The 27022-nt window shown below is 42.9% G+C and overlaps 1 protein-coding gene across 1 annotated transcript in view; it reads left to right on the top strand.

Moving 5' to 3' along the window:
• The window catches only part of ANO4 (anoctamin 4), a 194252-nt gene that overhangs the window by 46561 nt on the left and 120669 nt on the right, over window positions 1-27022 (top strand). The window contains exon 5 of the mRNA XM_074983973.1: window positions 2811-2969. Coding sequence (XP_074840074.1) covers window positions 2811-2969 — 159 coding nt within the window. The remainder of the gene's footprint in view (window positions 1-2810; window positions 2970-27022) is intronic.

Genomic DNA, 27022 nt, shown 5'->3' with positions numbered 1-27022 from the left:
ATGTCTGCAAAAAGTAGTAACTCTTCAGACAATAAGGCTGCATCTACACTTGCATTCCTCTTTCAAAAGAGGCATACAAATGAGGGAAATTGAAAATGCAAATGAGGTGCAGATTTATATGCGTTGTGCCTCATTTACATATTCTGCTTTCAAAAGAAGAAAAGTAGTGCAGCCATGGCTTTTTTGAAAGTAAACTTCACCTTCGAAAGGGAAGAAGGATTCTTTCAAAAATGGGGTTTACTTTTGAAAGAGCCGTGTCTACACTGCTTTCCCTCTTTTGAAAGAATATGCAAATGAGGTGTCAGATATGTAAATCTGCCTCATTTGCATTTTCTTTTCCCTCATTTGCATACCTCTGTTGAAAGAGGAATGCGAGCGTAGACAGACCCTAAGTGTTCTTTAAGGATATATCTATGCAGCAGCCTTATTTTGAAATCAGGTATTCTTTAATAGTTTATTTCGAAATAATGCTGCTATAGACATAGCATTGCATATCCTCATACTTAGCTATTTCAGAATACAGCATCTGCACACATAGTCTGCGTCTACACTTGCATTCCTCTTTCGAAAGAGGAATGCAAGTGTAGACACAGCCATAGAGCCTAGTTCAAAATAGAACCACTGAATGCAGTATGGCTTATTTTGAAATAGGCTCTCTTTCCTGTCTTACCAGCACCTATTTTGAAATAGCTGTTTCGAAATAAGCGCTACTTCTCATGGCTACATCTACACTAGCCCCCTCTTTCAAAAGAGGGATGCTAATGAGACACTTCAGGATATGCTAATTGGGTGCTACAATGAATATGCAGTACCTCATTAGCATAATGGCAGCCGCGGCACTTTGAAAGTGCCGCTTTTGATTGCATGTGGCTCATTTACATGGGATCCTTACCCCGCACACTTCAAAATCCCCTTATTCCTATTTGTTTATAGGAATAAGGGGATTTCGAAGTGCATGGGGTCCTTTCGAAAAAGATGCTGTGTAGACGAGCAGCGCTGTTATTTCAAAATAACTTTTCTGTGTAGATCTATCCTAAGGCCATGTCCACACTAGCAAGTCCTTTCTAAAGAAGGGGCGCTTTCGATACAGCCCACAGAGAGTCCACACACAAAACGTGTTTTTCAAAAGTATTTTCAAAAGTGCGTGGCGCTGCTTTCGAAAACGCTCTTCCACTCTCTTATCAGGAAGAGCACCTTTTTTGAAAGACGCTATCGAAAGAAAACATGTGTAGATGCTCCGCAGGCCGTTCTTTCACAAGAGCAGTTCTCCATGGTGTCAGCCAGCTGGAGTGCAGAGGTGCCCTGAGCAGGATGAGTGGAGCTCTATGCTCACTGCATGTGGCCGCTTTTAAAGATACCTTCCAGAAAATCATCTTTCGAAAGCATGCTATAGTGTAGACGTAGCCTAAGAGTCCTCCTATTCCTGCTTATTTTTCTTGCTTATAGTCATGATCCTTAATGGCATTATAAATATTTCTCAAGCTACCAAATATGAAGTCACATAAAGAGGATGATGATTTCAGGTGAGAATAAGCAACAGGAATAGATGAGCTCTTTAGATGAGAAGATCCTATTTTCATACAAATGTCCCTTGTAATAAAAACAATGGGCTAAAAGATTTGGGAAATATTAGAAAGCAAATCTGCTTACAAGTAGAATGTGCTTCAGAGTGTCCCATGGTGAACTGACTGCTCTTCAAAAGGAACTGCAGGTAAGCAGTTTAAAATTCCTTCGTCTTCCTACTTACACTTCTATTAAAGCCCTGTTTAATTTTCTGCTATGATTTTGGCCATGAAATGTATTCTGACTCTGTGCACATAAAAATGTATTCTGTACATGAAAATATCCACACATAGATGGAGAAGCTTAGCAGTAACATTGATCTCCAATCTGGTAAATCCAATCAGAAGGTATTTTTAAGGTTTGATAGCATTCTAAAATTAATCTAGGGGAGAACTGGGCTGGGAGGAAACAGAACCTGTGTTGTCTTCTGTTGTTTTTGAGGGCTGCTGAAACTGCTCTTGCCACACAAATGACCTGCAAACCAGGGTTTAATTATGCTCAACTCAGGGGGTCATAACCACCATCACTTTGAAATGTTTTCAGTTCTTCTACTTAGTATGCAGCCATTTCAGAGCATTAAACTCTTTAACTTCCACTTTTCAAAATAACTCCATCGTTTATTTAATTGCGTAGGTTGAAAGTTCCTTCCGGTCTTTGAGTGACATAAAATCTCCCCTTGTCTCCCTTTTCTACCAAGTTGAAAGCTTGCCTAACCAGGCTTCTTAGATTTGAATCTGGGAGGTTAATACCACTTTTGCTTAATGAGATCATCAAATCCAGAAGCATTTGTGTCTAAGAGGCTAGATAAAGCTACCAATTTTATGAAATGTCACACACAAAGCCTTATAAGACTTAGTCTGCTTCACCTAATTGCTTACCAGAAGTGGGGCCAACGGACTTGCTGGGCCCCTGGACAAGGTGAGGGGCAAATCTGTACCCCTGCAAGAGGCAGAGCCTTAGGCAGGAGTGGGGATGAGGCTAGCTGCCTGGAGCATGCTGCATGGGGCTCCAACTGCAATTTAAAGGGCTTGGGCTCTGGCCGCCACTGCTGTTGCAGTAGCAGCAGCTGGGAGCCCTGCCCTTTTGAATCCCTAGGCCCTGGGGCAGTTGCCTTCTTTGTCCCTCACTATCAGTGGGCCTGCTTACCAGTCAAGCCTTTACTTACCAATCACATTGAAATTTGTAACTCCTTAGGTTCAACTGGTGATAATCAAATATGCTTTGGTAATTATTTTTGCTCTTCACAGGGAGTACCCGACAAGAACAAATCAAATGGGCTATATTTTAGGGATGGAAAATGCCGGATTGACTACATTCTGGTATACAGAAAATCTAGCCCACAGGCGGAGAAGAGGGAGGTATTTGAAAGGAATATCAGAGCAGAAGGAGTACACATGGAGAAAGAGGTAAGAGAGCTTCTGTGATGAAAACTGTAAATTATAAAATTATATCAATTTGTAGGGCCTGATTCTCATTTACTCTAAGGCAATGATAGTCACTGTGAGGCCTGGGAGCTGAAAGAGGCTCTGTAATGTGTTTTCCTGTGGTTCTTTGTGGGATATGATATAAAACATTATGATTTAATTATTACCCAGTCAGGATGCTTTTGTTTTGTTATTAACAAATTGTAGAGGTAGAACCTCTCATCTGGCACAATCAGGACCCAACTGGTGCCAGACGAGAGAATCTGCTGGACAATGGAAGGTCAATATTTTCTAGCACGTTACCAACACTTTCACTGCTTACTGGGCTGTGAGAAGACATTTAGAGGTAAATTAGAACTAAATAACTTGAGACCCAGGACTGGTGGCTGGAAACAAACTTTATGGGACTACAGGAAACTCTTCCACACCCATGGTAAGTGGTCGCCCAGCCAACTAAAATCATGCCGGATTATGGATGTTGCCGGATGAGAGAGTTCTGGATTATTGAGGTTCAACCTGTAGAATACTTGGTCCATCATTTTGTTGTAACAATAACACAGATTATAAATGAAACCATGAATTCACACTACTACAGCTCTACTATTGATGACTGATAGGGCTCTTGAACTACGGAGGTCTGAGTATCCCTGCTCCAAGGCCTCTTTACACTGCCCTGGCAGAGGAAAGGGGCCTTATGGTGTGTTTCATTGTACAGTGCAGTGTAAATTGGTCCTAATGTAAATGAGAACCAGACCCATAGATTTTAAGGCCAGAATGAAGCACTTTAAAAATATTTTACGCAGGCTGTAGATTTTAATCTACTTACTCCTACAGTGCAGAGGATACTTTTTCCCTATCACATAAGTGAAGAAAGTCAAGCCCTCAACTATACAAAAAATTGAGATTGGTGGGCAACATACATGTCATTTAAACTTATGAGATTTCTGATACCACAGCATCTACCATCAATAGTGTGGAAAACTAACATGAAATATACTATCAAAACAAAAAAGCAGTCCAGTAGCACTTTAAAGACTAACAAAATAATTTATTAGGTGATGAGCTTTTGTGGAACAGACCCACTTCTTCAGACCATAGCCATACCAGAACAGACTCAATATTTGAGGCACAGAGAACCAAAAATAGTAATCAAGGTTGACAAATCAGAAAAACATGATCAAGGTGAGCAAATCAGAGAGCAGGGGGCAGAAGGGGAAGGGGCGAGTCAAGAATTAGATTAAGCCAAGTATACAAAAGAGCCCTTATAATGACCTAATAAGTTCCCATTCCAGTTCAAACCACATGTTAATGTGTCAAATTTGAATAGAAAATTTAATTCAGCAGTCTCTCTTTCCAAAGTGTTGTGAAAATTTCTCGTCAGTAAGACGCAGACTTTCAGATCATTAACAGAATGGCCCACTCCATTAAAGTGGTGACTGACCGGTTTGTGGATCAGGAGTGTTTTTATGTCTGTTTTATACCCATTAATTCTTTGTCCAATATACAAAGCATGTGGGCATTGTTGGCACATGATGGCATATATGATGTTAGCTGAAGAACATGAGAATGTGCCTGTGATTCTGTGAGTAACCTGGTTAGGTCCAGTGATGGTATCTCCAGAATAGGTATGTGGACAAAGTTGGCAAAGTTCTAGGACTGGTGTTCCTGCAGTATAGACTGTGGTTGTTTGTGAGAATCCTCATAAGGCTGGGAGGTTGTCTGTAGGAGAGAACAGACCTGTCACCTAGGGTCTTCTGGACTGTGGCATCCTGATTAAGGATAGGTTGTAGGTCTTTAATAATGTGTTGCAGTGGTCTGAGTTGGGGGCTGTAGGTGATGACCAGTGGTGTTCTGTTCTTGGCTTTTTTGGGCCTATCTTGGAGTAGCTGGTCTCTGAGTGTTCATCTGGCCCTGCCAAGATCAGAAGACCACTGGTCATTACCTACAGCCCCCATCTCAAACCACTGAAATGCATTATTAAAGACCTACAACCTATACTTAATCAGGACGTCACACTCCAGAAGGCCCTAGGTGACAGGCCTGTTCTATCCTACAGACAACCTCCCAACCTTATGAGGAGTCTCATCAACAGCCAGAGCCTATACCTCAGGAACACCAGTCCTGGAACTTTTCCTTGCAACAAGGCCCCTTGCCAACTTTGTCCACATATCTGTTCTGGAGGTACCATCACTGGACCTAACCAGGTTAGTCACAGAATCACGGGCAGATTCTCATGTTCCTCAACTAACATCATAAAACAGACAAAAAAACACTCCTGATTCACACACCTGTCAGCCAGCACTTTAATGGAGTGGGCCATTCTGTTAATGACCTGAAAGTCTGTGTTTTACTGAAGAGGAATTTTCACAACAGTTTGGAAAGAGAGGCAGCTCAACTCTCTTTTCTATTCAAATTCGATACATTAACACATGGTTTGAACCGGGATGGGAATTTTCTAGCTTATTACAGTATTATTTTGCATACGTGGCTTTATCTAATTCTTGATTCCCCCCTTCCCTTCTGCTCTCTGATTTGCTCACCTTGATAATACTTTTCTGATTTGTCAACCTTGATTACTGTTTTTGGTTCTCTGTGCCTTAAATATTGAGTCTGTTCTGGTGTGGCTATGGTCTGAAGAAGTGGGTCTGTTCCACAAAAGCTCATCACCTAGTAAATTATTTTGTTAGTCTTTAAAGTGCTACTGAACTGCTTTTTTGTTTTGATAGTATACAGACTAGCATAGCTATCTCTCTGTTACTATGAAATATACTGTATCCACTTATTTTTGACCCATATGTAGCAGAGAAAAGCTTATAAAAGACATATCTGGGTAAGTGGTTTAATAACATGAGGAACATGCTCAAACATGTCTTTCCTCCCACTCCTTCTTACACTTATAAGTGTGCATGGAGAGGGCTTGAGACCCAATAAGTCAGAATAAGGGACTGGTACTTAACTCAGCAAGACTGACAGCTACCATAGGCCCTGGGGCAAAGTATGCAGGTGTTGGCTCTGCACCCTGAAAGGGTCAGGGCTTCAGATGGAAGGGGTAGGGCCAGGGCAGCCAACTGGCAGTGCCATCCAGAGCATAGCACCCCCAACTCCCCCAGCCCTCAGAGCCATAAGGAGCAATTAGCATGGTGCTGCTGCAGCAATTTAAGGGGCCTAGGCTCTGGCTGCCGCCACTGTAGGAGCAGCAGCAGTGGCTGGGAGCCCTGGGCTCCTTTGAATTGCGGGTCCCATGGTATTTGCATACTTTGCTCCCCCATGCTGGTGGTTCTGACTTAATCTCACTTGTGCCTCTCATACTGTCATGTGTATTGAAGTGCAATGTCTTCTATATCATACCACAGAAGGATGTGTACATGCAAGGCCTTCCTGACCTTCTATATGTCTCCTTATCTACCCATCTTCACACAGTGTTCATCTGATTTTAAAATGCACATTGTCAGCCATATACCTGTAGTTCTTTTGCACATGTCCTTGAATGGCACGCTTCCTTTCAGAATGCTGACTGGGAAGAATAACTGGCCTTTGTCTTTGAAATGAATGAAAATGTTACATATATCAGCCTTCCTTTTAACATTTTTTTCTAATTGACCATAGATATTGTATAGTGGTTACCAATAAAACATCAACATTTGCCAGTAAATACTACTGCCAGGTATCTGGAAAATAACCTTCATCTCACAACCATAGTTTAATTACAGTGTATTTTATTACATGGGTGACCTGCTTGGACTCAGAACAACCTGTTTCACAGGTGATTAGCTAATACAGGAGTACAAGGCTGTTCAACCCCAGATCACAAAATCCGACCTTCTTTCCTAGCGTAAAGTCAAGAGCAAACACTGGAAAAATCTCTTTTTTGTGGCTTATTACATTTTATCAATGGAGAAGATGAACATAAAACGAACCCTGCTTGTTGATCTGTGGTCTGATCTTGTTGTCAGATCGTTCTGTTTTGAAGATTTGTTTTATTTTGAGAAATCTGAAACTGGCTTTCAAATTATTATGGTACTGAAAATATCTTTTATGTATTATGGAACTTTTTTTCCTTTAAGGTACTTGGTATCAGCTTTTGAGGTTCATTCTCTGGTGGCTATGCAACTGTCTTCTTTCAAATCCATATGCTTCATTTACTATTTTACTGCTGAGGATACAAGGTTTCTCTGAATGTTTTGCCCCCTGATTTTGCATTTCAATTTCTCTTATATGCCACTGACATGCAGCTACATTTCTCATTAATACTGTTTGACCCAGTGTGACTTCTTGCTCGAATTAATTATTGGCCATCTTTAAATTTTGTTTCACTCAGAATGATCAAAAAGGTTGTTACATAGCTCTAGTAAATACTTTTAACATCTACATTTGTAGTCTTTTAGAACATTTCACTTGCAATTAAACTGTAAGATACATATTTATAATAATTTTGTCCTTGAATTGAAGTACAAACAGAGGAAGTCAGGATTAGAATTAAGTGCCGGTAGCTTGCTCTGTACATTAGCAACCTCATAGATAACATCAAGGTTGAACTCAGTGTAATGACTGATTTATGCCTTGTTTCAATTGCATGGGTCTGTCCTTTCATGACAGTTCCAAATCAGTTTGAGATTCAGTGCTGGAATGTATAAGGAGCAGATTTGTCTGGTACTCATTATTGTTACATAATGAACCTGCTTCCAGTGCGAAGAATGTTAAGGTTACAGCTACTAGAGAAGATGTGAGAAACACCTGTCTCTAGTTCCATCTGCTGAATATCAGCAGGTGCATCAGTTGTGCATCTTGGAGTAAGGTGGACAGTGGTTATTTGATCATTTTCTGTTTGGCTTTCAGTTGTTTTTCATCTGGCTACTTGACTATTTGTGGCGTTGCTTTGTGATTTTGACATTAGCTCTGTTTGCTTTAGCCTATTTAATTTCAGATGAAGTATTGACAAAGAGACTTTAAGGGCTATTCCAACGACAACTTTGAAACCAAACTCACCAGAAACTCTGCAATGAAAGGCTGACACCTAATTTTCTTTCTGATTTTTCCCTCGCTATACAGAATAATTTTGTTGTGTGCACCGAGGCATGTGCAGAACTGAACCACCAGTAGAAACACAAGCTGCTGGCTGTGGGTGTTGTGGGTGCTCTGTTAATCAGCTGGACCACATTTGAATCTCTTGTTGAGGCTGCCAAAGAGTTCATCTTACAGGGATCAGAGGGGTAGCCAAGTTGATCTGTATCTTCAAAAACAAGAAGTCCTGTGGCACCTTATAGGCTAACAGATATTTTGGAGCATAAGCTTCCATGGGCAAAGACCCACGGAAGCTTCAGATGCATCTTGACAAAGTGGGTCTTCACTTATGCTCCAAAATATCTGTTAGCCTATAAGGTGCCACAGGACTTCTTGTTGATTTTCATCTTACAGGGGATACTGATGACATATGATACTGCCTACCCTGACAGAAGCAAATGATTCAAGAGCCTGTGCAGGCAATTTTTAAACTGGTGAGACAAATAACATGAAATGTAAAAGTTAAACCACAAAAGCAGAAATGAGAAGCATCTTACCTGAAACATGAAGCTGACAAAATCTGGACAGCTTCCGACTAATGAAGAGTACTAAAATTTTATACACATGTGCTATCCTCTCAGAATTCACAGACAGGTTTTCTGGGCTATGTTCTATGGCTCTTGTTTGGAAATTCCACTATAATCTTATTACCTTCAGCAGTAAACAGAGAGAAATCCTTAAATACCTAAGTGAGTCAGGATATGGAGGGCAGAGCTGTGAACACAGAAATTAGTCTGAGTGGTCATGAGTTCACATTGGCTAAGCTTGACAGTAGGCAGCACTGGTGCTGATTTTTATGTAACATTAATGGAATTTTTCTTTTTCAAAGTATAGTGAATTGGAGATAGTACAATTATCTTGTTCCACTTTGACCTGGGTCATGCCCAGTACATCTGTGACTGTGAGATAAAGAAGTTCTAGCTATTTAATGCAAAATATGGGCCCAAGAAAAGTTTTTAGGACATTTCACTCCAGCTGCAGACTGTTCTTCAGAGCCAGATATCAAACTTCCCTATATTGATTTCTATTTTATTTTATGTGGTCTCACAAATGAGGTGAGTATTTGTGATATCTGGGCTTCAGGATTCTTGTGATCAGCTCCTGTTGTTCAGTTTATTCTATTGGATGCAAGACAAGATAAGAAGAGAAAAGAAAAGGGAAATCTGAGTTCCTTTATTTAATGGATAGATCAAAGATGAGAATACTCTGTTCGTCTCTCTAAACCATTTCAGTGGTTTCTATAACTACAGCATGAGAATCTTGTGTCATCCATCAGAGGATTCTAACTGGAAACATATCAGTGGAAAAGCTGTAATTAAATTGATTTGTGTTCATGTCGTGAAGGTACTTGTATCTCAGATCATATTTGATACATCACTGCTCAGCAACCTTTGTCACTTGTGGCACATTTCAGCACTTGTTATAATTTCACGGCACAGCTAATATATACAACTCAATCTCCTCCCACTCCTCCAGAGCCAGGCACCCCTAGCTCCCTGCTCTAATCCAGTGTCCCTCCCCTCCCCCAGAGCCAGGCACCCCCAGCCCCCACCCTATCCCAATCCCCATCTCCTGCCTCTGAACCAGGCACCCCCTCCCTCCCGCTCTAACTCGATGCCTGCAACTCACTAGAGCCACCGCCACCACCTCTTCCGCCACCCCAGAGCTGCCGCTATCGCCGCTGGCATGCACTGCTGCCACCAAGAGGTAGGGTATGTGTGCAGAGTGGCAGATGGCACCCAGCACACAGGTCTGAGGCACACTAAGTGGTGCTTTGCAGCACACTGTTATGCCACAGCACACCGGCTGCAGAGCGCTGTGGTACATAAGAATATGCTTGATACCTAGATTCTCAGAATAGAGTCTATTTGATTTCAATTCATTGTACTTTTTCTTTTCTTATTGTTGCTCATATAGCTATACTTGGGGCAGGGGACAATAAGCAAGCTGCAGGCTGGACACGGTTCTCCAGGATTAGCTTCTCTCAGGACACCAGGTGCTTTATGTACCTGTTTGTCTGGAAGTAGGGCCTCTCACAGCTCCTGTTGGCCAGATGTCACTTTTCCTAGCCAATGGGCACTGGGGTAAGCAGTGCACACATGCTGGATCTCTGTCCCCCACAGCTCCCATTGGTCAGGAAGGCTGTTCCAGAATTTCACTCCTCCAATGATTAGAATCCTTCATCTAATTCCAAACCTAAAGCTTTTGATGGCCAGTTATATCCATTTGTTCTTGTGCCAGCACCGATGTGTAACTTAATATTTCCTTTCCCTCCCTGGCACTTATTGTCAAGCTAAACAAGTCAAGGTCCACAAGTCTCTTCTTCTATGAGAAGTTTTCCCTTCCTCTGAACATCCTAGTAGCTCTCCTCTGCACCTGTTCCAGTTTGAATTAGTCTTCTTAAACAGGGGAGACCAAAACTGTGCATTGTATTCTAGTTGAGGACTCAGCAATGACTTGTACAGTGGTAATAATACTTCCCTATCTGTACCAAAAACACTCCACCTGATGCATTTTAGGATTTCATTTGAACTTTTCATAGCATATAACATTGATGGCTCATAGTCATTCTTTGATCAATCTGTACACTCAGCTGTTCCTCCTTTTCTGTCATTTCCAACTGCTATGTCCCCAGATGATAGCAAAAAGTCTGGTTGTCCTAAATGCATGACTTTGCATTATTAAATTGCATCTTGTTTCTGTTACTCCAACTTTCAACATTATCCAAATCTTCTTGTATAATATTCTGGTCTTTTCTGGACGCAAATGTAGATCTTTTTGTGTCTACATTTATTGCATAGCAGAGTTATTTATCCAATGCAGACTCTAGTAACCTGTTAGAGCCAATAGTCTGTGGCTACTTAAAGGCAAAGTGAGAGCTTTCAATGCTCAAGAATTGCAAGGCTGAGCCCTTACAGTACAGTTGTGCTAATTTGGTGGACAGAGTTCTAAAATTGCTCTGAGAGGAGGGGTATGCCACAGTGGAAGGTTGAATCAAGTACACAATTCTAATGATGTTAATTATGTAGCTAGAGCTGACATACATTAATTCAAGCTTCCACACCATTTCCACCAAGGGAGGTTGATGAGGGGCTTGAGTACAAGCACTGATGCAGGAACCCTGTAAGTTCAATTTAGCATGTCCCTACTAAGCGTGCTAAATAGACCTTCGGAAGCTTGACCATGAAAGGGTCAATCTTCCATGTAGTGAATACATATCATCAGTTAAAGAGAAGCTAGCCTCTCTAGAAACACCAGCCAAATGTCTATGGGCATCCCATTGAATTTGCTAGGTTTTGGCACCAAGTCACTCTAAAAAAAAGAAAAAAAAAAGTATCTTTCCTAATATTTCTGAACCTACGGGTGGACAGGAGTAACAGCCTCATAGAGAGGGTTTAACTGCATTGAAGCCAAAATGTTTTGAAAAGGTTTTCCTTGGGAAGGATTTTTGGTTCCTGAGCATGTGGGTCAGCAGAGACCAAATGTGCTACATTCACTATCTGTAAGCTAGTGTAAGTCTCAAGTTTCTGCTCTGCCCACTTCAGAGTGGAAACTATTATTCTGAATCAGGCAGGGCAAAAGCTTCAACATGATCCTCACACCTCCCAATGCCCTTAATGACTAGATGATAAAATGAGAGTGTCACACTTAAAAAAGCTCAAGTTTTGATTAGAAAGCTGAGACTGTCTCAGTTTAATTTCCACTAAAACGTTCTGACCGGTTGTTTTGGTTCTGGTGCTGAGCTAAAGCGAATGTCAAAAGATGCCACAGAACGGAATCATCATCTTCTAAACCGCTCTCCTGTCAGGATTCTCCTACTACTCCACTCCCTACACAGACAGGTGATGCAGCAGAGTAAGGCTTGCCTTATTTTCTCTTATTCCTCCGCATGGGAGTATAAAGCACATGGCAGTCTCCTCCTTTGAGAGATGCTTAATCACCTCCATCAAGTTTTAGATTTTAGTGGGGTCTTGAGGCTTAGTGGGTGATCATAGTTAGCCACAACAATATTCATTTGTAGCTGTATTTGATTTTTGCCCTTTCATGGATGTACAGAAGTGAGGATGTGAGTGAGGTTTAACAAAGACTGAAGTGGGAGAAGCATGCCGCTGAGACAGCCATGAGGAATGAAATCCTTTGCCAGCCAGTTAGACATATCTTTCTGTTCAAGCTATTTTCTAAATGACAAAACCCTATTCTGCTCATGTAAGCCTTTTATATTCAGACATAAAAGCTTTTCAAATAATCCTTCAGAATGCCTTGTAGGCAAAACAATTTAAAGTAGTACCACAGTATTTATTAAGTCTGTCAGACTTCATTTATAATTTGTATTAACAAGTTTACATTGTGCTTTCAATTTAGAAGGAACAGCACAGGCTCCTTTGTGAAATATTCATTGTTAAGCCTTAATATTTAAAACATTATACCTATCTTCTGAAGTTACCATCTCTTGATTTTTTTTATCCCTGTTCAAAATTTGCAACTCTCTGCAGAGAATGCCTTCAGAGCTGCGTAGAGACAGCAGAAGACTAAAATGGAGAGCTCTTCATTTGGGATTCTTGATCCTATAGTTCCATGTGCAGAGCTCCTGTTGCTTTCAATGAGGGTTCTGCGCATGGCATGTAATGAACTTCATGTGCTGTTACAGACTTTGGACCTTTTGTGCTTTTAAATGTGGCTTGCAGACTTTTCCTTTGAGTTTCGTATATAAATGTCACATTTTGAAATATTGAAACTGGGAGAGGCTAATTATAACATAGTGCCCAGATACATTTTCATTAGACTAATATGTCCAAATATACATTTTGGAGAAATACAGTTGTTTTAATTCATTCCCCTCTAGAATATTGCATATTTTATGCCTCTGTAATAACAGATGTCCAAATTTTAAAGTAAAATATTCAAATATTTAGACCATAAACATTTAGAATTGGGCATTTAGAATTGGACATAAATAGGGTTAGAAATTTAATTTCTATCCCAAACAGTGAGGATACGTCAACATTATAGCAATCCTTCAAAAGAAGTTCTTCAGGAAGGTCTCTTCCAAAAAAAGTTCATTTGAAAGAGCTTGTCCGCACACAAAAAAGTGGATCGAAACAATTGATCTGTTCTTTTGACAGAAAGCATCTGCACAGCTCCCGCACTTTCTAAAGGACAAGCCAAGGATTGAAAGTCAGCACCATGAGGGCTGCTTTTTCAAAACAAGGGCCCCCAGGGCATCTACACATGTTTTTTTTCTGAAAGAATCTTTCAGGAAAAGGTGCTCTTCCTCATCTGAGAGAGAAGAAGAGGGCCTCCAGAAAAAGTGCTGTGTTCTTCCAACTTAATACCAAAAGAACACATTTTGTGTGTAGCCACCCCACAGGATTTTACGAAAGAGTCCCAGCTTTTTTGAAAAAAGTTGGTGGGCTAGACATAGCCTTAAAGTCCATCAAATGGTAGTGAATTTTTTTCATATATTTTACTGTAACTGTTTTCTTGCAGGATTAGAAATGGTTTTTGAATCACACAACAAGTTCCATTGTCTGTTTTCTAATAGCCTGATTTGTATTTGGTCAAGTCAAATGAATCTTTCTTCCTAATATTGAATTTCTTTGGGGAGGAAGAGTTCCATAATTATTTTTATCAATCTCATATAACTTCATTCATTCAGGTTATTCTTTTTAAAATCATCCTGGGACACACTTCCTGTCCCCCTACATCTGAAATATACAACACTGATTTTTTTCCCTTAGCTACTAAATATAAGATAAAATAGCACTTCATAATGCTATTTTTCACCACAATTGATGCTAAAATAGAAACTTTTACAGAAATACTCACATTATGGGCAAAGCATCTCAGGAATGTTTCCGTATGTCACTCGAATTTGAGGCTGCTTTTTATACAGACTTATAAAATGCTGTTAGCTGTTTCACATTATCTAATAAATACTCTTTGGGCTATCAAAAAAGACTCTTACTCTATAGTGTGGTGATTAGGGGACTTAGGTGGGATGTGAAAAGCTCAGATCCACTGCTCCCACGTCAGAGGTGAGTGCTCTAGCCAGTATTCCCTGGAATCTGTGAGCTTGTTCAGTCACTCAGGAGAGATTCAAATGCCGCCCAGCTGATTAGCCGAGTGCCCACCACTAGGTTTAGCTGGTAGTGCACATTCACACATGCCTTGGTGCACATAAGAAAATGTATTCTGCCCATGGATGGAAAAAAGTCTGCACACTGAAAGAAGAGATTAAAGGAAACATTGGCAATCACTGGGCTATTGGCTATTCTGGGGCAAGATTCCCTCTTCCCCACTCTTCTGAAATGTTTTGAAATGTCTTGGTTTTGTTCCAGTGCAAAATGAAAACACATTTAAAATTACATCGTTTTACAAAATGGGGTTCTTGTTTTCTAACTAGCCCTATTACTCACTGTTAAAGGCAATTATGTATGTTTTACATAAGACACAGCTTAATACAAACGGAGTGTTCCCAAAAACCGCTCACCGTTGGCCTGGTACAAAGCCAGGAATGAATGAGCCACAGTCTTTCCACCCATGCACATTTACTTAGTGTAACTATGGCGAGGTAAAATTAGAGTGAAACTCTACAACCTGTAGTGCAAGGATTGTGGTTTTGTCTAGATTTTAACAATACATACCGATCTCATAGAAATGGAAGGGACCTCAGGAGGTCATTGAGTCTAGTCCCCTGTCCTCTTGGCAGGACCAAGCACCAACCCTGACAGATTTTTTTTTGTTTGCTTTGTTTTTAAATCTATTTGCCACAGTTCCCTAAATGGCCTCCTCAAGGACTGAGCTCACAGCCCTGGGTTTAGCAGCCCAGTGCTCAAACCAGTGAGTTTGTATGGAATTGAGCAGGTTTACATGTGTATTTCATTTCTTCTCCCTCTTGCTCTCAGACAAGCACAGTCTAGTCCTGAATATTTACCATTAGATTCCATGTACACTGTAGGTGTTCTGCAAAACTAATAGTTTGTACTTAACTGCAAAGTACAGGTATGTGTTCCCAAAGACAAATTACGTGTCTAAAAGCACTTAATAAAATGCATAGTATTAAACTGACTTAAGTCTATTTAACTTGACTTGACTTGATTTATATCACGTGAGAATTTGATTACATCCTTTTATGAACTCAGTAATATGTCCTGATCATTTTATCTCTGGAAATCATGCCAAATGCAAGTTTAACAGTGCATTGTGTCCCTGTTGGGAACATATGTCAGCAGATGCAGTTCCCAGGAGCAATGATAACAATTTAATACCAACATCCAAAAGCATAAATCTATTAACTAATTATACTCCTGGGTACTCAGTCATCTGGTAAATTGGTTTGTTGCTTTATGAATTACATTAATGACTTTCACAAAATAAGAGGAGTTCTTGTCATGCCTTTGTACATTTGACTTCAAAAATAGTTATTCTTGAAACATGAGAATCAGCTTCTACTTTAGCGAGTGTTGAGCATTTACGGATAGTCAGATATCATGCCCTAAATAATATCTACTAATATTATAAAACACCTGAAGAGGAAAGGGATAACTCTGGGAAAACTCACTGCCAGATACCAAAGTGACCTTTATATATTTTATTTTTTAAAGTCTTCTTTTCCTTTTGATTTTCTTAGGCAGAGAAATCACACTATGTCTGGGAGGAACAAAAAATATCAATAAGAAACAAAAATCAAACGAGCACTTCAGAAAACTGAAATGCTGAACTGTTTAGTCACTTTAACTTGATAGCACCTCTCTAAGGCTGCATCTACACTACAGGAATTTCAAATTCAAGGCAGCTAGACATTACCCCATGACTGTCTTCACTGTAAATCCCATTAGCTTGATTTTGGGAGCACTAATATTGAGATTACAACATCGCAGTTACTGACAGATACAGTGTCAAGCTCGAATTCAGAAGTTCAATTAAGGCCAGTATGGAAGCGCCATGTCTTAAAATCGAATTTATTAACCTCCAGAGGTGTCTTGTGTGTAATCCACAATGCCCCTCAGCGCTCCGCTCTGGCTGCTGCTCTCCAGATGCTCTGGAATTAGGTAACAGGAAGGCTGTGAATTTCAAAGTGGGAGCAGCAAGCCTGTGGCTTTGAGGTCATGTTTGTTTCTTTCTTTCTTTGGTATTAGCACTGTGAGAGCATCTACCCATTACAAATAGCCCCTGCAGTGAGTTTGTGGCTCTGTCTGTACACTTGTTATTTTTTTCTGCACTGCCTGGTGCCAGGCACTGCCGCGCACCACCACATGGCAACAAGGCTATTGTGGGGGTCATGCTTGCATAAGACACCAAGAAACTTCTTCTCAGTGGTTTACATTTCTGTGCAAATCCCCTTCCCTCCCCCATAGGTGCCACACAGTCTGAGTCTTTCCCACACTCTGCTGCATCACATGGATAGTCCCCAACCCAATAAAAGGACAAGCTTGCCATTCGGTGCTGCCCGGCAGCACCATGTCGTAGCATGTGCACATTTAGGGCTCCAAGGGTGAGAAAGCTATTTGGGGTTTGCAGCCATCGGTGGGGGAGTGTCCCCCCGTGACTAAGATACTCGGGGGCTAGCAGCTGCTGGCGGGGGGAAGTCTCCCCTGATAGCTAAAATACTCAGGAAGGACCACCTCAACTGACCTCCCCGGAAACTCCCCCTCTCCCATAGCATGGGACCACTGGGACTTGCTGCTGCTGGGCAAATTTTCCCCCAGCAGCTAAGGTAGTCGGGGTTGGGGTGGTGGAGGGGACTACTTCAGCTACTTCAACATTCCAAGCAGCTCTGCAGTCACAGACCACATCACGCCCCCCACAAACTGTGCCAAAAACATTTTTGGAGCCTGGTGTCCAGTGCAGACACCTGCTGCATTGATATTTTGGTTATAAAGTATTTTTGCTAGTATCTCCTGTCTGTCTTCATGCTTTGACCCCCTCAGAAACATGGTGGGTGAGGGGCTAGATGAGATTCCTATTTGTGTTATAAGTTCAGTGTATGATATTTCACTGCCATCACCTGTGTTGGCAATGTCTGTGTAGTGAAGAGGAAAGACAAACATCCTTTTTTCCTTGACTTTTCTATCCTCTTTCTTCGAACTTTCAGAATATAGTCAGGGTCCCTGTGTTATTTTCAGGGATCACATGCGACCGTGGGAGGTGGGACACTCAGTGGATGTCCAGTTGAGAGCAAAGTCATTGCACAGAAGCCTTATAGAGCACCGGAAAGCCAAAGACTGTCCCCTCAGCAACAATCTTTTCTGAAAAACTTTCCTATCTTCTCTTTCTTCACACTTTTTGGGGTCCCTATATTATTTTCAAAAAAGTCAAAAACTGTCTTTTCTAGATTCTTCTATCCTCTTTCTTCTAACTTTGAGAATACAGTCAGGGTCCCTGTATTATTTTCAGAGTTTGGTTGCAATCACAGGAGGAGGGACCCTCAGTGGATGGCCAGTTGAGAATTCAGCTACAGAAGAAACACATTTCTGTAAACTTTTTGCCATCTGTGTGGATGCCCCACTTTTCCTTCCTTTCAATGGGAAAAATGGACGTTTGCTTAGCACGGGAGGGGAATGAGGGCAATGCAATGTGGGAAGATGATGTCAAAGACCAGCAAGCATACCCAGAATACTACGGGGATGAGCGAAATGTGGGATAGGTTCCCAGAATGCACCACCTCAACAGTAAATGTTTGCCAATTGAGTGTGGCAGCAAAAAGTCAACTTTGTGAGGAGCATGTGGGGAGGTGAAGATGGTCAGATTTGAACTTATAACTTCCAGAATTACAAAATCGATATTAATAAATTTGAATTCATCTTGTGGTATAGATGCTGCCAAAGTCACGTCTGCTTCCTTTTTTCTGTTCTCTTGTGTTCAGGTTCTTATACTGTATTCCCATTACTTAATATTTGAACACAGGCCCATATGTCAGTGTGTGTGTGTGTGTGTGTGTGTGTGTGCGTGTGCGTGTGTGCACGTGCGCGCGCACAAGATGTGAATGCACACACCCCCATAGGCCACCCTGCCCCTTCCCTGCTCTACCCCTATCTTGACCCCTGGCCCACTCCCTGACCAACCTGGCCAACCTGGTAGGGGTAGGCAGCAACAGCAGCTGCAGGGGATCATGCTCCCATAGCCCTCCTCCCCCAGCACTCACTGCATGGCACTCTGCCAGTGCCTCTGGGCCCACTAAGCCCTGCTGTGCGGCTGGAGGCCTCCTAGCTGCCCGCGGAAAAGTGGATCTCAGTGGGCTGGGAAGGCACAGCAGAGCATCACATACTGAGTGCTGATGGGGAAGTGATCCCCTGCATCTGCTGCTGCTGCCGCCTGTCCCCACTGCCCGTGCCAGGTAATCCTCCCCTCCCTGCCGGAGTAGGGGGGTGGGTGCTTGGGCGGAGCAGGGGGGGTAGGTGTTTTGGCTGAAGGGGGAAACTGTGTGTCGGGTGGGGGGATGCCTTGCACGGTGGTTCCCCTGTGTGTGTGTGTGTGTGTGTGTGTTTTGTCCAAGTGGGGGACTGTGTTCTGGCTGGAGGGGGCAGGTTTGGAGCCTTGCAATAGGGGGTCCTTGGGCTGAGCAGGGGCTGGTGTGTATTGGGCCTAGCAGGGTGGGGTGGGGTGGGGTGGGGGGACCAAACTGGGGGTGGCTGGAAGGGGAATGGGAGAACAGGGCCAGCTGGAGAGCCAGGGGTCAGGAGAGCTGGGCAAGGCCTTCTGTGGGGAGGGATGGTCCACATTTACGAAAAAAGCATCCTTTCCAGAAATTCCTGTGTCAGGGCCTGCAGCACCTTCCAGAATTAGAAAGTTAGACAAGGAGTGTCATGTCTTTCAGTTAAAGTTCCTTCTTCATTCTGCTTCTCCTTGTCTTGCCCCCAGGGGGCTGTGGGAGAGGTAAAGACACTTGAAGGATTTTAGTTTGTTTGGGTTTGTTTCAGTGAGTTGATGTTCTGTGTTAGTCTTATGGAAGGCAAGGTAAAAGTGCTTTGTGGCTCTGGCTTATGCACATGGGGAACTTTGAAGTAGTTCTGAGTTGCTGTTGGAAAGAGTTCTCCAGGTTCAGGCCAATCCCCACTAAAACCCAATCTGAGAAAAGCTTTACTCTTGTAAAAGACAGTTCCATTTTTCTTGAAGTATGGGACTGTGGCGGATGCCTGAGGCTTCTGAGGATAGGTGGTCCTTATGGTATTGTAGGACTTTAGCGCTTTGAAGAGAAGGTTGTGGTCCTTAAATTTACCTTGTTGTTCCATGGTGAGCAATGCAGAGCTTGGAGAGCCAGGGTAGCATGCCATTAGCAGCCTGTTTTGCTGGGGAGGCATGATGCTACATTCTGCACCAGCTGCAATTTTCCTAAGGCTGAAGGTTTCACACCCAATAAATCCCGAGAGGGGGTGTGTATATTATCATTGCTAAGCCACCATCATCTACCATATTTGCCTTTAAGGCTTCAGGTGGCAGAAAATTCCACAGGTTGATTCTGCTGTGCATAAATAGTCCCTCTCCCTCTTGCACCCAGTAAAAAGAGAATCAACTTACTATCAAATCTCAATGGTCTGAATAGGTAGCGTTTTGCACTGACCTAGCACTCGTGCAAATAATACTTAACCTGTTCATGATAATTAAACCCAAAGCAGAAGAGCTTCAAAAAGATCTCACAAAGCTAGATGATTGGGCAATGAAATGGCAGATGAACTTTAATGCTGATAATTGCAAACTAATGCATGTTGAAAAACGTAGTCCCAAATATATGTGCAGAATAATGGGGACTAAATTAGCTATTACCACTCAAAAGAGATTCATTGTGAATAGTTTTCTGAAAACATCTGCTCAGTGTGCAACAACAGTCAACAAAAGCAAGTAGAATGTTAGGAAACATTAAAACGGGATAGAGAATAAGAAAAATATCTTATTGATTCTATATAAATCCATGGTATGCCCACATCTTGCATGCTGCATACAGATGTAATTGCATCATCTAAAACAAAAACAAAAACAAAAAACTTCACTTTGGAAAAATTTCCGAAAAGGGCAACAAAAATGATTAGCAGTTTGGAATGGCTGTCATATGAGGAGAGATTTAAGACGGATTTTTCAGCTTAGAAAGGAGAACACTAAGGGGGATTTTGATTGAAGTCTAAAAACTTGTGTCTGGTGTAGAGAAAGTGAATAGGGAAAAGATACTTACTTGTTCCTGTAACACAAGAAAAAGGGGTCAACAACAGAAAATAATAGCTAGCAGGTTTAAAACAAAGAAGAGAAAGTATTTCTTCACACAATACTCAGTCAGCCTGTGGAACTCCTTACCAGAGGTTGTTGTGAAGACCAGGTCTTTAACAGGGATCAAAAAAGAGCTGGATAAATTTATGGAGGTTAGGTCCATCAGTGGATATTAGCTCGGATGCATAGGAATGTTGTCCCTAGCCTCTGTTTGTCAGAAGCTGGGAATGGATGACACATACACTTGATGTACCAGTTCTGTTCATTCTCTCTAAGGCATCTTGCATTGATCACTGTCAGAAACAGAATACTGTTTGGACCTTTTGTCTAGCCCAGTGTGGCCATTCTTATGTTCTAAATGACTTCACAAGGTTTGAGGCCACCAAGAACCAGGCCCTCTGTGTCTTGAGTTTATCAGTTTTTCTCTTTCTCTACTACCTTAGCTTTCTCTGCATTAGCTGCTAGCGCTTCTTATTCAACTTAACCATTTTGGCTTCTTTTCTCATTTTTCCTATGTTTTGCAGTTCTCAGTATCGTCACTGTTTCTGATTTATATGGCTTGGATTTCTTATGTCATAACTAGGAAACTTCTGTGTCTGACCTAAAGAGCTGCTTAAGAGAAGCCATTTTCCTAAATGCAGTTCATGGTGGTCTTCCCTTTTGACTTGCTCTAAATCATATATGAAAGTGCTTCATGCACTAAGAAGAGTTTATCATTTCAGATAGTTGCCAACATTTACAGAGCCAGACTTTCTATTTTCTTGTTAACTTTGCTGCTGCTCTGCTTTCACACCATGTATGGTAGTGCTGTTTATCTCAGCCATGGCACAGAACTCTTTCCTCATCAGCACTTTGATATTTTTGTGTTTATCTTTCATGTTCTATAAGAATGACATGGCAGTACCTGTGCTCGCTAAACTCCTAGAAACTCCGAGAATGTTGAAATATATTTAGTCTCATCCCTATTGCCTCTTAAAATATTGGTCTAATAAGTTAGTGGAGTATGGCCATTCTAGAGCCCAGAAGGTTTTAATACACCCTCCCTTACGTAACTATTCATGAATTTTAAAAGAAAAAAGAAAAGAAGAAGGAACCAAAATAGCTAATTGCAATAGTTCATGAAGAAAATATGGGTTTGTTAGCCGTGGCAGTGGATATAGAACTGCTCTGCACAATGTGATGGCATTGTGGTGCCTCCAGTTCGAAGGGATGAGCTTACTTGCTTTTAACAATTCTAACCCTAATTCGAAAATTTAGAGTAACCTAAAACTGTTCCTGCAGGGCTGTCAGTGGAAAAGGTTTTTGATGCAGCGGGTGTTTCCACATCTCCTTCAGGCAAGCTAGAATGGATGTGGTGTGACAGTGAGGTCAAAAAGTAGCCCGTGTGATTAGGGCTACGTCTATACTAAAACCACTATGTTGAAGTAGCCTATGTCAAAGTAGTGACATTGAAATAAGCTACTTCAGTGCGTAGCATCCACACATCCTCTGGGGCTGGTGCCGTCAATGTTCAACGTCAACATAGTGGCACGCAACATCAAAAGGAAACCCTCTGCAGGTCATCTACATACAAAAGTGCCCCCTTTTGAAACAAAGGGGCCAGGAAAGCCTGCGGACAGGGTCATGGGGTGGATTAGCCCTTCCGGAGCAACAGCAAGCTACTCCCTTAAAGGCCCCTTCCAAGCCCACTCAGCGTGCACGGCATGGGGCCTGCAGAGTGGACACCAGACTCACAGACCCAGTGCAGTCAGCTATGGATCTTCAGCAGCAGCAGCAGCAGCCAGAAGCCCTCAGGCTGTCAACAAGGCAGGAGCTGCCCATATCAGCACTGAGCAGGAGGCCACCCAGCACCTCCTGGAATGTGAGCCATCCTCGCGGGACGTAGGGATTGCCCCAGACCATGGGGCCCTCCTGGTCCCCCACATCGGGTGCTCTGCTGGCTGTAGAGCTACCCCACCACCACAAAGTGGTGGGACCACCTGGTCTTGGCAGAGTGGGACGATGACCACTGGCTCCAGAATTTCTGGATGCGCCAGCAGATGTTCCTTGAGCTCTGCCAGGGATGGGGATGGGGATGGAGCGTGGTGCTGTCTGCAGAGGCAGGTGCTGATGGGCCCTGGGGGCCGTGCCGCTGTCCCGGGGCCATGGTCTGGCCGGGACGTGGTGGGCTGGGGTCGGCTGGGTGGGGAAGGCATTCATGTCCTATGACCCTGTCCTGTACCCTGGGGGTGTGCACCCTGTGGGGTACATACCTGAAAGTCCACTCCCGTGGTCAGGGACAGCCATCGGGCGGGCTCTGAGGCCTGCTGGGCCGCCTCAGTCACATCATCAAGGAAGGTGGGGAAGAGGAGGTGTACCAGGGGCCTAGGATTTCCCTGAGCTCCCTGTAATAGGGGAAAATGGTGGGGGCAGCTCCAGACTGGCTGGTTGTGTCCTGGGCCCAGGCGTAATCCTGCCACAGCTCCTTGACTTTACTCTTGACGTGGTCAGGGGTGCAGGTAGGGTGACCCTGGGTGGCCAGGCCCTCAGCCAGCCAGGCAAACACTTCTGCATTCCACCACTTGCTTTCCATTACCTGTAGCACCTCCTCTTCTCCCCAGAACCCCAGCAGGTCCTGGAGCTCAGCATCCATCCAGGAGGGGCCCAGCCGCCTCTTCCCCCACTGCTCCCCTGCTGGACACCAGGGAGCCCTGGGTCCCCTTGGGGAGGGGGCCTGGGGGCACTCAGGGGGCTGGCTGGCTGCCATGTATGGTGGGTGAGCAGATCAGGGCCTCTGGAGGGCATGCAGGGTGAGCACGTGTGAGTGCTGCTGCCTGCACGCTCTCAGCTTCCTGCCACAGGAAATCTGGGTCCATGGTGCTTTAAGGTCTGCTGCTCATGGTGACCATAGAGCCCTGCAGGGGCTGAACAGCACATCTCAATGTCTCAGCTGATTGCTGCCATGGAGGACCCACTGTTTCGAAGTAGTGGGACGCAGATCATCTACACATGCCCTACTTCGACATTAAACATCAAAGTAGAGCGCTATTCCCATCTTCTGAAGGGGATAGCAATTTCAATGTCTCGCCGCCTAACATCAATTTCAACTTCAAAGTAGCGCGTGGCATATGTAGATGCAACACGTGCTATTTTGAAGTTGGGCCGGCTACTTTGAAATAATTGGCTAGTGTAGACATGGCTTAGGAGTTGTAAATGATGATTTGTGGTGATATCTGGAAAGAGAATGGAACAGAGTGAATAAGAGGATGGCATATGATGCTGAGGGCACAAGTGAAAATGTCCTTTGCTTTTGCTTTGAAGTATTTCACAACTGAGGACCACTTATCTTCCACCTTCTCTTTTCTCTCTAAGGCAGGGGTACACAAACTACAGCCCAATGCCTGCAGCCTGTCCTCGCCCCATGCCGCTCCCTGAAGTAGCCAACACATCCCTGCATACCCTGGGATGGGGAGACAGAGTCCTCCAAGTACTTCCCTCAGAGGCGGGTACCATCCCCACAGCTTCCAGTGACCCAGAATGGGGCACTGTGGCCAATGGAAGGGCAGAGAGGGCAGCTCACAGAGCCTCCTGCACATCCCCACCCCCAGAAGATATTGCTGGATGTGCCATCCACTACCTGGAGTGGCACAGGGCCAGGGCCAGGGGACGGGAGAGGAACAGAGCCTGCCTTATCCCCATTGGGTTGTTAATGGGTACCACTCAGTTGAATCCTGGACCCTCTCTTGCACCCTATCTCCTGTTCCAGTGGTTCATTCTGCCAGACAATTTCCCCATCCAGATATGGCCCCCAGGCCAAAAGGTTTGCCATCCACTGCTCTAACGCAATGTAGTAACTATAGTTAGTAAGACAGTATGGCCCCACTGGTAAATATTAAATTAAGAAACTCCATATAATATCTGTGATTAAAATGTCAAGGGTCCAATTATTAAATACTCATTTCTTTTCAAAACCTAATAGAATGAACACACATTTGTATGCTATTGTGCAATTTTCTTTGACCCTTTTCTTCCATAACTGGCATACATTTCTACCCTGATGTATGAAAAGCTGTCATCCACAATGGTACATATTCTTTTTTCAGTTTAAGTCTACCTTATGATGCTGAACCGCTGAATGATGTAAAATATGCTGACTGTACATTTAATTGCTTGACTACATTGGGAGTGAATTTATATTAAAAACGTATGGTGAAATATGCATCCTGTATATTATAAATCGTTGTGTTTCCAGTGGTGTGGATATCTTTCTCTTGTTTCACGCTGTAATTTTGATGAAACTTTATGCCATGCTTTACCACACAAGGATCCCCTAGGTCTGATATTTATATTTTAGTTCACTAGACTGTCATGTGAGATTTCTAATAAAAGCCCAGGTCATATTGGTCACCACCATCATTGTGAAATGCGTGTACAAATATTGTATAGGGAGTTATGTGTACACAGTGAAAACTGTGTTCTTAAGGTTTGTGTCTAGGGACTGGTCATCAACAAAGGTGGAAACGGGTTTTCTTTCAGATAAGGAAACTTGCCTATGTGCATATTAAATAGTGTACACATCACAGTGGGCTTCCACTCACAAGTCAGAGGTGAATGCCCATGAAGGATTGTGGACACTTTGAAGATAGGAAACAAACAGCAGGAGTTATCCTATTCAGCGTAATACAATGAAATTTTGAAACTATAAATCTGAAGCATCTACGAGTCCCTGGAGATTCCTTGAATCTCTGATGGCGGACAGTCAATGGGATTTGTCCTGTGGGAAGAGAGTGACTAGAAAAACTGGACAAAGAATTTGGGGTAAGCTATCTTTTGAGATTTAGGGAATGCCTTGATAGTTATATATGCTCTTTAGAACATGTTAAGATTTTGTTTTATATGTAACCATTTCTTTCCAATATTCTTACTCACTATCACTTGACTCTGTTCTTTGATAAACTTATTCTTGTTTTTACTCTACTTCTGTCTAAGTGCTGAGTGTTAAGAAGAATTGTGTTTTCAGGTATAACTAGTAAGCTGTGGTGTATGGACCTTTGGGTACGGTAGGCCAGGTAATTCTCTACATGTTTGGTGGACAAAGGGCTGGATACTTCAGGGAATGAATGCGGGATATCCATCGCTAACCACTACACACAGCATGAGGCCTGCAGACACATAAAAATGTGGTGCTTGGGTTGCCAAAGGCTGGTGGTGTCATGGGTCTGATCCACAGTAGGCACAGAGAAGATTTCTTTATGCTACCATCTGATATTGGTGAGGCATAACCCTGGTTACCCCTGGAAGCATCCCAATCAGATAAATGTACTTGCAGATGTGTAAAAAGCCATCTTCTTATTCATGAGCAGTCAGATTTTAGGTATATGCCTTTGTAAGCCTTCACAAAATTAATAGTTTGGAAGAAACCCTAGGTCTGATACTTGAAGTTGACTTATAGTTTTTCGTCTCTGTTGGTAGGATCAGAGCAGATCTGATTCTCGTAGTTTTTGGTCTCTCCCAACCTCATGGGGATTCTCACTAGCAACCACAGGCTATACCACAATAATACTAATCCTGGAACTTTTCCTTGAAACAAGCCCCATTGCCATCTTTGTCCACATATCTATTCTGGAGATACCATCACTGGACCTAACCAGGTTAATCACAGAATCATGGGCACATTCTCCTGTTCCTCAACTAACATCATATATGCCATCATGTGCCAACAATGCCCACACACCATGTATATAGGACAGACTACACACACTCTTTGACAAAGAATAAATGGACACAAAACAGACATCAAAAAACTCCAAACACACAAACCCATCAACCAGCACTTTAGTGGAGTGGGCCATTCTGTTAATGACCTGAAAGTCTGTGTTTTACTGAAAAGGAACTTTAACAGCCATTTACAGAAGGAGTGCTCAGAACTGTCTTTTATATTCAAATTCAACACAGTAACATGTGGTTTGAACGGGGACAGCAATTATCTGGCCCATTATAAGGACTCTTTTACATACGTTGTTTTATCTAACTCTTAACTTCTTCTTCAAGTGGTCCCCATGGGTGCTCCACCTCAGGTGTTGGGCTGGCCCCGGCATCGCAGATCAGAGATTTTCAAGCCGTATCTCATCAGGTCGTGCATGTGCCGATGTGCTTGCGGTCACATGCACGATCTGGTTCATGCCAGTTCCTCTCAACCGCCAATGGCTGCAGATGGAATTTGCTTCAGCTCCAACACCTAAGACAGATAAATACGTTATTAGTTCCTTTATCAGTTTTTTTTTAAGTTCATTCGCTTGTAAACTGGTTTAAGTTTCTTCTGTGTATAGTTTAAAAAAAAAAAAAGAGAGAGAGAGAAGAGAGGGGAGAGAAGAGAGAGAGGAGGCAGCTGCCCTCCACAGACTGTTGAATTTTATCTGTATTTACTAGCTCTCAGTAGCTGTTAAGTACCCTGCTAAGGTTGCAAGTAGCCAAGTATCTGAGAAATGTCTTCACCAGGGTTTAAGAAATGCAACTGGTGCTGTGAAGCTATGCCTGCCTCTGATGGCCATAGCAAGTGTATTTGCTGTTTGGGAGAGACCCATGTCCCACAAAAATGTCCTCACTGCTCCAGATTGATGGCCACAGCAAGGAAGAACAGGGAGATGAAGCTAAAAATGATCCTATTTGACAAGGCTCTTCAGCCTGAGTCATCGGAGACACCACGCAGGGAAGGGCCCTCAGGGCCGCATAAGAGAAAGGCAACCTCTGTGATCTCCTCGACGCATAAGAAAAAGAAGCTATCCCCTTCTCAATCC

Source organism: Carettochelys insculpta, chromosome 1 (assembly GCF_033958435.1).
Source record: "Carettochelys insculpta isolate YL-2023 chromosome 1, ASM3395843v1, whole genome shotgun sequence".
Lineage (NCBI taxonomy): Eukaryota > Metazoa > Chordata > Testudines > Carettochelyidae > Carettochelys > Carettochelys insculpta.
The sequence above is the reverse complement of the archived record's forward strand: the minus strand, read 5'-3'. Positions and strand labels throughout refer to the sequence as shown.